General features: G+C 32.5%; 2 protein-coding genes across 6 annotated transcripts in view; both read right to left on the bottom strand.

The window, feature by feature from the left end:
- LOC145249519 (epoxide hydrolase 4-like) overlaps window positions 1-8,239 on the bottom strand; it is a 35,168-nt gene extending 26,929 nt beyond the window's left edge. Inside the window, exons 1-2 of one of the 2 annotated variants that reach the window (XM_080111138.1) lie at window positions 7,576-8,239; window positions 4,658-4,808 (exon numbers count right to left, since the gene is read on the bottom strand). In XM_080111138.1, coding sequence (XP_079967264.1) covers window positions 4,658-4,798 — 141 coding nt within the window. In that variant the 5' untranslated portion in view covers window positions 4,799-4,808; window positions 7,576-8,239. Of the gene's footprint in view, window positions 1-4,657; window positions 6,485-7,575 lie in introns of those variants that run through there. The other variant, XM_080111137.1, reaches the window with a different exon arrangement.
- Window positions 8,240-10,112: 1,873 nt separating this feature from the next.
- Window positions 10,113-15,919, bottom strand: part of LOC145249518 (epoxide hydrolase 4-like) — a 142,404-nt gene continuing 136,597 nt past the window's right edge. For all 4 annotated transcript variants that reach the window (XM_080111135.1, XM_080111134.1, XM_080111133.1 and 1 more), the window contains 3 exons: window positions 15,025-15,193; window positions 12,903-13,063; window positions 10,113-10,453 (listed from right to left, as the gene is read on the bottom strand). In XM_080111135.1, coding sequence (XP_079967261.1) covers window positions 10,197-10,453; window positions 12,903-13,063; window positions 15,025-15,193 — 587 coding nt within the window. In that variant the 3' untranslated portion in view covers window positions 10,113-10,196. The remainder of the gene's footprint in view (window positions 10,454-12,902; window positions 13,064-15,024; window positions 15,194-15,919) is intronic.

Below are 15,919 nucleotides of genomic sequence, written 5' to 3'. Positions count from 1 at the left end.
TTGGGCAGATTTGCCGTTTAGTTGTACAAATAGTCTCGAACCCTATTCTCACAAAAAGAGACACGCTGAGTCGACACCGTTATATAGCGTTCAATATAAACCACGTTGTTTAACAAATAATAATAAAAAAAGAAATAATGAATGATAACGTTTTAAAATGATTAAATGTGCTTTATTTTATCATTTAAAATTTTGAATATTGAACAATATTAATAATAAAAAAAATTATGACAGATGAAGTTTAAAGTTTCATCTTGCATTCTTTCTTTTTTTTTTTTGTTTGTTTGTTAAACAATGTGATTAATTTAAATTAAATTTTAATCATAGGATTACATTTTCAATAATCAAGTAAATATAAACAAACGTTTGTTTATATTACGCGCTATACACCGGTGCCGACCCAATGTGTCCCTTTTTGTGATAATAGGGTGCGAGACTATTTGTACAACGAAACATCAAACCTGCCCCATTTTGTTTATACTTTTCTAGATCAAATGCTCCGCCGAACACGGTACTCCTATAAACATCAATTGATTAAACATTAATAAACAACAGCTTTCGAATTGATATCATAAAAATTATCTGAATTTCCCACGCAAACGTAATCATATTTGAATATTAATGCGATATTGAAATCGATCGCACACCCCAATTTCGAATTCGTGGTCGTGGCGTGGGCTAGGCCGCTATCAATAAATATACTGTTTCTTGCGCGCGTGTGCGCGCGCACAGACACACACACACACACACACACACACACACACACACACACACACACACACAGAGTAAAAATCTTTTTCAAGGAAAAATTTAGAATTAAATTTTATGAAAATTTGTTGAAATGATTTTAAAATGAAAATTAAATATCAAGTGAAAATGGAAGTTTTTTCCCATATTTTCTATCATATATATATATATATACATTGTTGATTTTTTTAAACAATAAATACGGTTAAGTATTGTCTTCGCCTCGAAACTTGTTTTACTTAGAAAAGTGCCCATATTTTATTTGGATGTAGATAAATAATATTTTTATTTTTTATTATTTTTAAAACAGTAATCTACGGACATCCATAGCTTCAAGATTGCTACCTCTCATCAGCGTGGCTAGCTCGACTGTGTTTCTCCAAGAATCGAACCCAGGACCGGAGAGAGGGAGAGAAATAAAGAGTGAAGTGAAGTGAAGTACACTTCATCGTTTTTTGTCCTCGATCAGTGGAGTAGAAATCCTTCTAGACTGAGGCAATTTTAATTTTTGTTCCCATTCAGAGTACCCCTTGTTCGAGAGCTGGATTTTCCACACATTAAGAACCGGCCTTGTGTCTAACTCTGCCCTTTTTAAAATATAATTTATTTTTTATGTCACAATGTGATTGTGTAGGAAATATAAATATTTGTTAGTTTAACGTTTAAAGCAACAAATGCGCAATTGGTTGGAATTTTATTATTATTATTATTATTATTATTATTATTATTATTATTATTATTATTATTATTTGATACTAAATATATGAAAAGAAACCATATTAGTGTAAAACAAAATAGTAAAACAATCGCTAAGAAAAAAAAACGATGAAAAAAAAAACGATGAAAAAAAAAACAAATTTTTGTTGCCTTCAAAATCATTGACTTTCGTCGAGAAGAAACGATTTTGAAACAAAGTTGGGTTTTTTTAATATTGTAATATTTTTTCATCTTACATACGTACCTGGATTAGATAAAAACGCTATTGCAAAATGTTGAGGCAATCAGTTCAGTATTTTTTTTTTTTTAGATTATTGGTTAGTAACAAACATAATTTTACATTTTTATATATATATATATATATATATATATATATATATATATATATATATATATATATATATATATATATATATATATATATATATATATATATATATATATATATATATATATATATATATATATATATATATATATATATAGTAATCCCAACCAAACAAAAAGGCTCAATACAGCCAAGATAGGAAATAGGGCTTCTTATAGAAGAAGAAGAAGAAAAATTTAAGACTGTAAAAATATATTTTACATTAATTTATTGTTCGACAGGATACTCAGATAATATAATTGAAATTTCCTTAATTCGCCGAGTTTCAAAGAAATGTGTTCGTCTAATCAGAGGAAAAATATTAGCCAATGAATATTATAGGGAAGCTATATATATATATATATATATATATATATATATATATATATATATATATATATATTGGGATATTTTGATCTATATTCAGCGGTGAGTTTCGAGTATTATAAGTGTCTTGAGAAAAATGAAGCGGTTTATCATTATTAATGTTATTATTGCTGTTATTATTATTATTATTGCGATCATCACTATATTCATCAATATTGATGTCATTATATGTGTTGTTATTTGTAGGTGAAATGGTTAGTGGAACTGTCGATTCACTAATTGGAGTTATATATGGAGTAGTAGATGGATGGGGGTATTTTTGTCATGGGAGGATTATTTGAACCTCTTAGGGGTGTGTTAAGGTAACTCAGTAACAGTACATGAATATACAATATCTCTGTGGATGCAATCGGTTTTGAGTGAGCAGTATTGCTTATTATTGCAATTGCAGTTGTTTTTTTTTTTTTTGGCATTAAGGGGAAGGGGGTGGTCGGAGCCAATTTAGTTTTTTTTATTAAATGCTATTATCGTTTGTGCAAGGTTAGGCATTGTAGAGTAGGAAATTTTAATAGAATTTTTATTTAATATGGTACTATATATATGTGGTTGCTTAAAAGAATTTTCTACAATATTAAAAAATTCTTTTTTGGACATTTGAGTTGAAGTGGGGATTGAACCAAATATTTTTCTTTTTCCAATGATGGTTGCGGAGGTTTAGCTCGTTATGATTATTGCATTGCGTGAAGCTATGTTGGTAAGGCGGTCGGTTATTAGAATTATCATTCAGCTGAGTAGATTGCTTTCTGGAATATGATTTATTTCTAGTCACATTATATATATATATATATATATATATATATATATATATATATATATATATATATATATATATATATATATATATATATATATGAATAAATGATCGTTTTCAAATTCAATAACAACAAATACATAAATCGTCCTCTAACTTTAGATCTTTGGAAGGAATCGGCACCCAAAGCATTTAAGTTCTCATGGAGACAGCTCCGACTGTTGACAGAGAATCCAGTATATTTGTTAAGATAAAGTCGACAAATCGATTTTTAAAATATGTCCTTTTAAGCAAAAACAATATTACTTAATTGTCATGTGGATAATAGTAATATATCCCAAAATTATGAAAATTTATCAAGTACAACAACTGCTATTGTGTTTTTAGTAAAAATAAAATAAATCTGTCAGTATAGGTTAGAAGTTTTGGAAGCCATGAAAAATATGTTCAATGTGTGAACTCTTCACCGTCTACTTTATAACATCTGTGGAATATACAATTTTATCCAATTTTCCATAAAAATTAGTTTTAACTGTAAATAACATTCTACTTGATGAATGTCGTAATTTTTGGATATATTACTATTTTCGCCATGACAATTAAAGTAAGCAATATTATTTTTGCTTAAAAGGACATATTTAGAAAACTCGATTTGTCGACTATCTCAACGAGCACTGAATCTAGAGTCAGTCTACGACTTGAAAGCCATGTTTTTAGTTTGTTTTTATCAACTATTTTGAAGGGTTTCTATTTTTATATATTAACCAGTCACTTACCGAGGCAAAAGCCACTCAAGAAGAATTAATTAGGTATTCAATTAGATGATGGAATACAATTCTATGAAAGGAGAGAAAACTGATTAATTTACAGGACGACATGACATATTTGTTGACATTGAACGTGAAAAAGACAATGTTGTAGTCTATAGAGAAACATTCTTGCAGTCACGTGTTCTACAGATAAGAAGCTCTTGGAAAGAAACTCTATTCATGGAAGTTCTGTTTGATTTTAATACAAAAAAGGAGAAAGACGGATTGTTGCTGAGAAGATCTTACGAAAGAATGGCCGAAGCCTGAGGCTAACATTTTGTTTTAACCTAAGCCTAATCCTTCGTATGCTTAGTATTGTCTGCCTGTTTTATATTTTTTTAAAGTCGTAAACAACTTCGCCCATTTCCGGGATTAACTCAGAATTCTCAGTCAAAACTCAGAACTGACTCCCTAAAAACTGAAATACTAATTTCTTATAAATATCAAAATATGTTCATTCTATTCTTCATTTTAATTCTCTCATACATTTACGAGCACTTTACTGCAGAATACGGACCGTGCTGAAATAATAATGTTGTTTACAAGCCTATGCTTAACATGAAGATGGAACCCCATTTTTTTTTTACTATTCTGTATTTTCACCTAACACTTTAATAAACAAATAATCTGTAAAAACAAATAGACTGTAAGAATTGAATTTAACTTGACAATTCCGTCTCAAAATAGAACGGCAGTGTTCTGCATAAGTACTCATTTACCTTTATCTCCGAGTTGCTTTTGGCCTTGATAAATGATATTTCATTAGTAAATAATGAGTTTTCGCAGTGGTGTAGAAAATACAAAAAACATTTTAGCAAAAACTAAAAAATAATAAACATTTAGAAAAATGAAATTCTAGAAAGAAATCTTGACACTTACTTCTAGCTGTAAAAATCCATGTGTCCCCAGAGAAGGGTCCGTCCATCCTTTAGGGGGAGGCTTTTCATCTCGAATCTTAGTCTTCTGTCCCATGCCAAGCAAGTTTTTAGGATTCAAGAACATTCCAAGGAACAGTTTCATTATGATAACACTTGTAAAAAAAATTATTAAAGGCAAAAGTAAAACAGCCCGGCTTGCTTTATAGAGAAAAGACATTTTTTTTTTAATAATATATCGTATATAATTTTTTAAAAATTAAATGCGACGGGATTGGGGCACGGGGCAGATATAAACTAATAAAATAAAATACCTATTTTTGCGCAGCTTAAATTGTTTGTTTCCTAAGTGGAAATTTATATATATAAGATTCTGAAAATAAAACAAAATAATAATTTAAAAAAAAACAAAAACAAATGGTTTGAAATACTCTACTTGATCGCTTAAAGACTTAAAAATTTTGTGTAATTGAGATGGAAATTCAAAGTAGTTTCTGGTCAGTTAGAGTAACCTCCCTTAGATTGTGTTAAAATTCTGTGATCATTTCTTATTTGTATGTGCGCACCACACCACGCACCGCGGCGCACCACCGCCTCGAGCGTGTGCGTATGTTTTTCACATCTATATGGCTTACACATTACTTTTTAAATTTATTATTAATCAATTATTTATTGAAGTTAAGACGCACTAGCATAAAAAGAACGAATTGCATGAGGATATAAATCGTTTTTTAAGCCAAAAAAATTACTTTCTTTTCGACAGTTTAAGCGCAGTCAGTGCACAAAACAAATATATGTTACTAAAGGCAAGCTAAATTACTCTTCTACCTATCTGGTAAGTTTTTTTTATGTGTGTCTTTTTAACTTATTTTAAAGTGTTCTTTTTTTACTTAAAAATAAAGATAATGTGAGGCCTGTCGAGTTAGAACGGACAATTAGTTTGTCAGTACAACAATGGAAGATTTTGTTTTAAATAAAATCAAATAAAAAAAAACACTTAAAAGAATCGTTTTTGACATCGGAACATAGGCACAATTGTTTTTCCAATTGCGATTCTCCAAAAAGTCCCAATGTTTTCGTTTCCCGATTCCGATTAATCGTCCCAAAACTAATTGAGATATAAAAGAGATCCCCTTCAGCAAAAAGTAATCTGTTACATTGCTAATGGAAATTCTCAAGTAAACAGCCTAAAGTCCTGGCTTGGAAAGCTGGTTGAAAATCTTATTGACTAAACCAGGCTGACATCCTGGAATCTACCAGCTGCATATCTATCAAGGACATCAATAGTTTCATCAATAGTAATAAAGATCAGACAAACCATTTTACAATAACACAATACTAGCAGTAAGCAATGCATCCAAGGTGTTATTCGTTTTTTAATTGATGTCGTAAAAAATAAAGAAAATAAAAAGCTTGTTTGAAGCTTGATGAACATGACGATATCACAACCTTATCTGAAGTCACCAACTGTTCTACTGGCCTGCTTTTGTAATTTCCGCTCATGCAAACACTCTAGTTTGTCATTATATTTGCCCAGATGCGTCATTTAATAGTTCTCAATTCCCTTCCTTCCGATTTTATGGCCCTGAAGTAGAAGCTCCACAAAGGTAGCAAAAGGTTGCTGAGTTCGAATCTCATAACTGGCAGGAATTTACACTACATTGATGATTAGATAAGCATTAAACACTAGTGTCTGTTACAGGCGGTTGGGTTTCAATCTTGACTTGAGGTAGTTGCCTGTCTAGCCGCACTGATGAGCTGTGAAACAGCGAAATAGTACTGTATGTGGATGGCATATATATATATATATATATATATATATATATATATATATATATATATATATATATATATATATATTTATATAAAATGGGTTAATAAATTCCAACGAAAGAAAGATGTATATTTAAATAAGGGAGTAGTCACCAACAATGTGTATTTTTTTAACATTATTTTATTATTCCGTGTCTTGGTTTTTCATTGAGAATTATGTTTGGATCATTGTAATAATGTTTTTAAGTTATTGAAATCGTTTACGTACGTTTCAGGCGGTCTGATGCGTCCTCGTCAGAAATTATTTTCAAATGTGTAAAAATGGCGATTTTCGTTAGTTTGAAGTTTTTCCAAGGGGTGGAGTCTTGTAAGTGTTTATTATACATTGCTATGCTTTTTTTTTTTTTTTTTTTTGTCAAGGGAGATTTTGACCTGGCTGTAGTCGGTCAGTCGCAATTTCTTTCTGCTAATGTGTTTTTTCTTTTCCTTTAGGGTGGGGTAGGGTGTGTGTGTGTGTGTGCGTGTGTGTTTATGTGTATGTGTGTGCGCGTGTGTGTGTTTGCTTTTATTGGTTTAGGAATGTGTATATTTTGGGGTCATTTGCTTTCTTAGGAAGGCGGCTGTGATCCGAGGTCGTTACTAATGTGTATGCGTAGGGAGGGGGGACTGGCTCTTCTGAAGTAAGGGTGGGGGTGCTTTCATTCTATTTTGATATTTATTTTTTGGATTCTTGGATTTTAATATTGTGATTTTTTCCTTTTAGTCTTATATTATGTTTGTTTAGAAAGAGGGGTGTATTTAAAATAGGGGATTTTTTTTTTTTTTTTTTTTTTAATGTTTCTAATGAAAAACCAAGACACGGAATAATAAAATAATGTTAAAAAATACACATTGTTGGTGACTACTCCCTTATTTAAATATATATATATATATATATATATATATATATATATATATATATATATATATATAAAACTATCTGACTAATGTCCCAGAAAATAAATTAATTCAAGAAATTCCATGCCAGCCTTGAACTCCAGTAGAACTTCAGGATAAGGCATTAAAAATTAGTAACAAAATACAGTACAGTAATACACATGTATATAATCAAATAACATTATAAATAACACTGTAAAACGAGGCAAATACCGTAAGTAGGGTCCAGAAAAACATTGTATTCCACATCGTAACCTGGAAACAAAAAAAAAAAAGTATCCTAGTGCCACCGTATCCCGGGGTTTTACTGTATTGATTTATTTGCTACTTATGATTGTCCGGTATTTTAATGTAAAATAACAACCAAGGAGAAAAAAAAAATGACAGGGGGAAAGATGAGAGAAAAATGAGAGAGAGAAAAAGAGGAGGAGGAGGGAATATAGCGAATAGAAAGACTAATTTTGGATTTTGTCTTTAAATAAAAATAAAAAAAATCAACTGGCTTTACAACCCCCCCTCCCTCCATACAAACAAATGCTAAAATGGGTTAGCCACCAAGTCACAGTTTGGTGTTTGTTTCGATTAATGCATAAGTGAAATATGGCAGCTCCAAATGAAATTCTATTTAAGCCGTTTCTCTCAATATTTGCCCGTTTTTCGAAATTAAAATTGCCGTCTAATAAGTTTAAACAAACTCGACCACTACTATCTAATAAGCAACAAACGTTTTCACTGTCTCAAATCGTCTCTTCAATATAGGATTAATCTCTTAGTAGTTACCTCCCTTGCATTTGACACTTTATGGACAAAGTATATAAATTATTCTTAGAGAAGCCTGAAGTTAACGTCCCTTGATAGACTGGTGTAATAAAACTGTTACATATTGTGTAAAATCTGAAAGTATATTCTTATGTAAAATTTTACATGAAAGACAACGCAAGTGTTCATAAATCTCTTAGTGTCCTCCTAACCTAAGGGAACTATGAGGGCCCAAGCCTCTATAAAGAAGTCAGGATCATTTTCTATATATATAAAAGCGAAAATGTATGTATGTATGTATGTATGTATGTATGTATGTATGTACGCTTTTCCTCGATGTCCACAAAAGGCTTCTTTCAGAGAAGCGCTTGCTCGGTTCACAACTTCTTAAAACTTTTTATATCATCTATAAATTGTAATATCTCAGAGTTACCCACGGAGCTCGCCTGTCTATTTAATTTTATTGACTTTCAAACGTTAATTATTCCACATTTTCCGCATCGGCACGCGTTACATTCGGTTTTCGGTATAAAAAAAAGCGAAACTCGACTCTAATAACAGGCCGAAAGCCAGTTGTCTCAAGAGAGCTAAGTAACGTTTGTTCAATGTCGACTTCGTCATATCAGACTGTAGCTTTCATTTCGCTCCTCCTAATAAACAGGAAGCGGGTTTTTAAAAACAAACAAACCGATGTATTCACCTCATTCAAAACTGTCCCGCACAAAATGCTTACTGCTGAATACCTATCGCGTCAATCAAAAACGCGCACCTGTTTTTTTTTTTAACACTTTACTATTTTCCAACTGCGCGTCGTGAAGGTTTCGTTTTTTTTTTTCACGGGCACCTGTTTGTTTTTCACATTTTCGGTTTTTTTTCACAAACCCAGAAAAACACCCGGGTACCCCTCGCTAGTCAATTTATAAAAGGGAGATATCGATGACATTTAAATAATCATTCAAATATCATAGACTCCTTTATAATAAAACAAATAACTAAATGAAATGCAACACTCAATAGAACAATACCAACGATAAGCAATCAATTCGAACTACCTTGTTCACATGTATGAAAAAATGATTTTTATTTACAACAGTAATTATTGAATATGGAGGTGGAGAAGATACTCTTTTTTGGTTGTCCAGACCATTATAAAGTCAGATAAAGATAGTGTTCATCAATGTGTAATTAAAACTCATATTTTTTTTAGAGAGTGTCCAGAAATATTTAGTACATACCTGGGATACGATGGATATGTTTTTTTCAGGTTACTATGTGGAATACAATGTTTTTTCCGGATCCTGGTTACAGTATTTGCCCCATCTTACGGTGCTATTTATAATGTTATTTGGTTATATACATATGTATTATATACTGTACTGTATTTTGTTACTAATTTTTATGCCGTATCCCGGGGTTCTACTGTATTTAGGGAAGACAGTTTGAAATAACTCCTGTGTCAGGATAAAAGAGAAAAACTTGGAAGAAAATTGTTCATGATTATTTGGTAAGGCAGAAATTCCTGGTAAGTGTAGTCATCTATGTGCATTGATTCTGTGATGCACACAATTCATGGTAAAACCTTTTTACATCTTATGATAGAGCTACGAGTAAATAAAAAAGTCACTAACTGATTTGATTTTCCCACGAAACGATATTTATAGTCAGGATTACAGCATTCTCAAAAGTTCTAGCCTGTTTACGGTATCCATATGCACAAAGACAAAAATTAGTTCGTATAGTATTTACACAGGCTTGAGATGGAGAACACATTGAACACTATGCTATTTGTTTTATATAGACCAAGAGCTTCACAAGGACGAATTTCATGGGAGGGTTATCATCAGAAAACCATTGCTTTCAATTATTTTCCATTATTTTATCCAACCCTGTACACTATCCAGCACCCACCCTCTTCCAAAGTTTGGCTGCGATAATCAAGTTAGATGGCATTTAGCATCTCAGTTGTGAATTCAAAACTCAAAAAGAGTAGGCTTTATAAATAATTATTTCTTTATTTTCATAACAAATGTCTGCAAAACAATTTATAACAAAAAATCATTTTAAAATAGTTTAGTTTACTCCAAGAACTTCCACATCAGTTTGTTAACCACGGCTGGTTGGTCAAGCTGGACAAAATGGGAAGCGTTTTCCACAAACTTTATGCAGAGATTGTTGACATATTTTCCGCAGGCAGGTGCCATCTCCTTCTCAAGGTAGGCGTCTTTGCTGCCCCATACAATTAGGACAGGCATCTGGAGAAATTCCTTTGGAGGTTGCAAAGGTTTCTCATAGAGAGATGCTCGATAATAGTTAATAGCACCTGTCAAGGCACCTGGAAAAAAAGAAAATACACATCCCAATATTAATAACATTCTGTGACCACTTTTCGTGTGTCTGTATGTATGCATGCGTTTCTTGCCCTTATGTGACTTATCCGTTAGTTTTTTTCTATTTACTATTTGAATATTCATTAAAACAAAAAAATGTGATAGAGAAAACACATTCTTTTTCATTTATATTCTAAAAAGATAAAAAAAAATAGATGAAAAATAAATAAACTGATAAAATTTAATCTGTCAGAATATATTTCAATTCGTTCATAAATAAGCCATATTAAATCAACAATTTTAATTTTTTTTTTAATAATTAAAAAAATAAATAAAAGCAAAGTGTTTAAACATTTTTGCCTAATGGAATTTGCAATTCGCCACTCTAATGGAAACATATTTGCAAAATATTATTGAATAAAAATGAAATAAATAAATATACAGCTCTATTTGTTATTGAACACTTTTATATAAATACAATAAGTTTCATGCCATTCTTATCTAACCTCTACGAACAAAACTACATCTGGTGGAATAATATACCATTCAAACACGGTAATGTTTGAATACATGGTTAATTGGCAGTTTTAGTCATTTAGAACTGCTTTAAAGCTTCACTACTCACTCATTTTTCAACGAAATGTTGAACAATTATTACAGTTTATAGATCACCTTCTCAGCTATATTGTGAAAAAATTTTCAATTTTCCTTCAGTAAAACAAGTTATGATACTGTAATATTATAGGTGCCCACCCAAAGTCTTGGGAAGTAAAAGAAAAAAAGGAACAAAAAACAAAAGAAATAGAGAATAGGATTTATCACTAGACAATAGACAGTAAGGTAGAGAAAAAAAACTTGACATGAGCTGATTTATCAGAGTGATGGTAAAAATGGACCCAAGATATATTTAGATTTAGTTTTGGGGTACTTTAGGATATGGGTTAATGACAGTTGGAATGACTTAAGATCAATCTGGAGTTTTTATCACTGAACTTAAAGGATAGTCTGATAGTCTGGATGATATGGCCATAAGCAGATATAGACAGTAGATAGGAATTTCTTCTTTAATGCAGATAAAAGAGAGCCAATGGTAGGGTTTAAATTAGGGTATGAGTAAGGACAGTAACAATGGAGATATATTTAGATTTGGTTTATGAATACTTTAGAATTGACAAGGAATTTTATGATCTTGTTGATAGAAATGATTTACAGATGAAAGAAATTCTGTTTATGACAATAAGAGTTGAGCTGAACTCTTAAAAATGGACTTAACAGGACTCAGAAAGAAAGTAGATCGTGGCTTAGGCCAGACCAGGAAAGCTTTTCGAGATCAAGATGAACTGATAGCATGGAGACACACATGCCCAGAGTCTAACCCAAAAATCGGAATCAGTGTTGCAATATTTTTGTCTTATAATGGGGTATGATCCCGCACAGTCGGGAGATTCTATTTATAAACAATGCTGCTAGGAACTGACGAATCAAATTAATTCACGTTCTGCTACCAACCAGTCAGAAAACAGAATTGCTCCATAAAAAATCAAACCTTTTCTGTAGCAACTTCGCATATGTTTTGTTCATGTCAACACGCGGAGAATCTTTTGTTCTGTCTACTGAGAACCAGTCACCTCCAGGACTTGTGTAGAACAACTAACCATCAGAAACTGTTCTGTCTACTGAGAACCAGTCACCTCCAAGACTTGTGTAGAACAACTAACCATCGGAAACTGTTCTGTCTACTGAGAACCAGTCACCTCCAAGACTTGTGTAGAACAACTAACCATCAGAAACTGTTCTGTCTACTGAGAACCAGTCACCTCCAAGACTTGTGTAGAACAACTAACCATCAGAAACTGTTCTGTCTACTGAGAACCAGTCACCTCCAAGACTTGTGTAGAACAACTAACCATCAGAAACTGTTCTGTCTACTGAGAACCAGTCACCTCCAAGACTTGTGTAGAACAACTAACCATCAGAAACTGTTCTGTCTACTGAGAACCAGTCACCTCCAGGACTTGTGTAGAACAACTAACCATCAGAAACTGTTCTGTCTACTGAGAACCAGTCACCTCCAAGACTTGTGTAGAACAACTAACCATTGGAAACTGTTCTGTCTACTGAGAACCAACCCTAACCCTAACCCTAAAACAACTAACCATCGGAAACTGTGCTGAAACTAAACATGGCTTACAACTCTAGAGTCAGTGTTTTCTTTGTTTTTTCCATGTTATTTTATTTTTAAACTTGTGAGCCTGTGCGCTCGTTCCCCTTGATGGTCGCCAACGTGTAAAAGACAACTACACAGTCATAAAAAGATAAGGTGAACGAAAAATCCATAGCACATAGGGGTTAGCAACATGTTGGTGGTATCATGTGGTGTCACAGTGTCTGTTTAAGTGAAGAGTCCAGAACGTTTATATAAAAAAACAATAATTTTAGGGTTTTTTTCTTTACCTTTTTGTCCGAACACATATTTATAAATTTCAATGTCTTCTTTATTTATGTTTTCTGCCCTCACTCCTGCTTTGCTTGTGAACATCTTTTCCAATGCCTGGAAGTCATTTTGGGACATCACATATTCCGGAAGATAGGGAATTTGGAAGTAAAAAATGTACCTGAAATAAAAGGAATTGAAATAAAAATGAAAGGGATATGATTGACTTGTTTTATGGATCAGCCGGCTTTTGGTAAAAAAAAAAAAAAAAAAAAAAAATTGCCATGGGAGATAAATTCAATTTTTTTTAGGTAGGGGTATGCTAAAAATTAGTAAAAAAAATAATTACTTACCCTACAAATAACCCTAAGTTCGACTGGTACACCCACAAAAATGCAAAAAAAACCCCCAAAAAACAACAACTTTTCATAACTCTTTCACTAACCCTAAATGCAAGCCTCTAACCCTAAATACAAGCCTTTTCACTAACCCTAAATGCAAGCCTCTAAAACAACTTCCTGAACCTACAGGTTAAGAAAGGTTTTTAACCCACCCATCCCTCTCTAAATCCGTCAACTCTATTGAAAACCTTAAGTTTGAGTAACAAGCCAAACAATATAAAAACATTGTAAAGTTACATATTATCACCTTAAAAAAAGACTCCTCTTTCTCTGTCTTCTTCCCCATATTCTTCAAATAATCACACAGAAATTATCTCCCATAAAAAAAGTTAACTTCCCTAAAACGCTAGAATAGCCTGAAAATGAAAGATTATTTTATGTTAAATTCATGTGCAAAACTGACCTCTCACTTGGAATTCTGAAGCTGTTTTTTCTTCTTTATATGCCAAATGTGACAATGTTGTTGGATAAAAAAAATTAAAAAAAAAAAACGATGTGGAGGATGATGCGACGCTTGCAATTTAATTAAAGTAAAAGGCAAAATTAAGTGGAAAGGAAAAAAGAATTATTTTTCTCATGTGAATAATAAATTTGGTTGACAAGCGATTTGGTTAACTTTGTAACCAGTGCAGGTCACATAAGGTTAGTGGACAGCGATGACCGATATTTTTTCCAGAGTTTGGGAAAACTGGAATAGAAATTATTTTTGTGGTTAGAGGGAAGTCTTCCCTTTTCTGAGTTACAGGAGAGGGAACAGAGAAATGGATGATCTAATAATTTGATAATGAGAGAGGGGAGCCTCCCCGCTCCTGAGGTAACAGAGCGAGTTAGCCCGGAGAGAACTGGGCAGTGCCAGATTGCCCTGCTGGATTCTCGCTACAATATAGTCAGCTGCATTTTCTAACCCAGAGACTCCATTCTGCTCGCCAACAGTGTCCAGATTGCTAAGAGAGGGAGATCCTGGACTTAATCAAACTAAACTCACCCAGAATTCGAGAACCAAGCCAGTTAAAAATGACTAAGTAGAAAGTGCATTTAACCCTTCCAACCCTGCACGGCTGCTGTATGGACCCTAGCAACATAGCTAAAAAGATAACATGAACGATATTTCGGTCTTCTAATAATACATTACCAAATAATTTTGCTAATAGTCTATTGTCTTTTTGACAAATTATTGCTTAATTGGGTCAGGGCCCAAAGGGTTAAAAGTTTGGGGGGTTTTCTACACAAATGCAACATTTAATCCATCACACCGCTTCTTATCTCTTCATTACCAAAGGTTAAAAAAAAAAAAAAAAATGATTGAAATAGTTCCTATAAACAAAAGGGAATATCAACACTATTAGTAATTGTGATATTTAAGTTATAGCTGGAGAGAGAGAGAGAGAGTCAAAAGAGATCAATTTTAGATTTTTGTCTTTATATTCTTTTCATAATTATATCATTTATAATTGCAAACTTACTTTTTTATGATTAAAAGAATCTAACTCAAATTTAATAGTTTACCAATACATTAAATTTTTTTAAAATTCATATTCATACGATATGTCGACGATTTATTGAAATGGTAAATATAGATTTATTGTTTATAGAGTTTATTAATAAACAATTTAAACAGTCAACCAATCAGAGAATATCTCTGCGATTTCAACCAAGCAGACGATTTCTCTTTTCAATTTCAACCAAGCAGACGATTTCTTCCCACGATTTAAAAGAGGTAACTTCATAAAAAACGACTTACCAAGATTTTCTAACTTGAGAAAAATTAGCAAACAAATGATCTTGAAAGACAAGTGGATGAGGGCAGTTCATAATTATTAACTTTGAAATCTTTTCTGGAAAAAGCTCCGCGGTAATCCACGCGACAATAGCGCCCCAATCATGGCCAACCAAAATGCAATTCTTGTAACCTAAATACACACACACAAAAAAACAAAACAAAATAAAACAATAAAAAGCAATAGGAGGAGTTTACATTTAATGAAAAAGCACATTTTTTTTAAACTCTTTTTCAACCCAATCAAGGCGTATTGCCACTTGGAATGTGAGGGGTTACTATTTGGGATCATTTAACAGGGGATTGTGGGGTGTTGAGCAATTAAAAGTCTTTTCTCATTACATTTAAACTTTTGCAGGTTAGTACAATCAAAGAAGCAAGAAACAGGGAGCGAATTCCAAAGTCTAGTAGTCTAAGCAAAGAAACTATTAGTATAAAAGGTTTACAGCATCTAGGAACCTCATCAGTGAAGGGGTGCGATTTTACTGCTTGTTGGGTTGGTTGAGAGTACGTACGTCGAGTGGGACACAAGTGTTATGTGTCCATCAGAGCACATTCCATTAAAGTACTTTTAAAAAATCACAAAGATGCGGCATTGCAGCGATGAGTCAGAGGTTTGAGCTTGTTTGATAGTGTGGAACCTATTAAATTTGATTTTTTTGAACCCTGTCTAAGAATGAGAGACTAGTGGTAGATGCATTAGCCAAGATGTGGCAACAATACTCCATATATGGATGAATTAAATCTTTATAAAAATGTAGGATGCTCTCCAATGCAAGTAGTTTTCTAGCATGGTAGAGGGAGCCCACCTTCTTTGCAGCAGCCTTAGCAATATCCTCAATGTATTTTTTCAATTCAT

This window comes from Euprymna scolopes, chromosome 28, assembly GCF_053919585.1.
Source record: "Euprymna scolopes isolate OS-2025 chromosome 28, ASM5391958v1, whole genome shotgun sequence".
Taxonomy (NCBI): domain Eukaryota; kingdom Metazoa; phylum Mollusca; class Cephalopoda; order Sepiida; family Sepiolidae; genus Euprymna; species Euprymna scolopes.
This window is presented reverse-complemented; position numbering and strand designations above follow the sequence as displayed.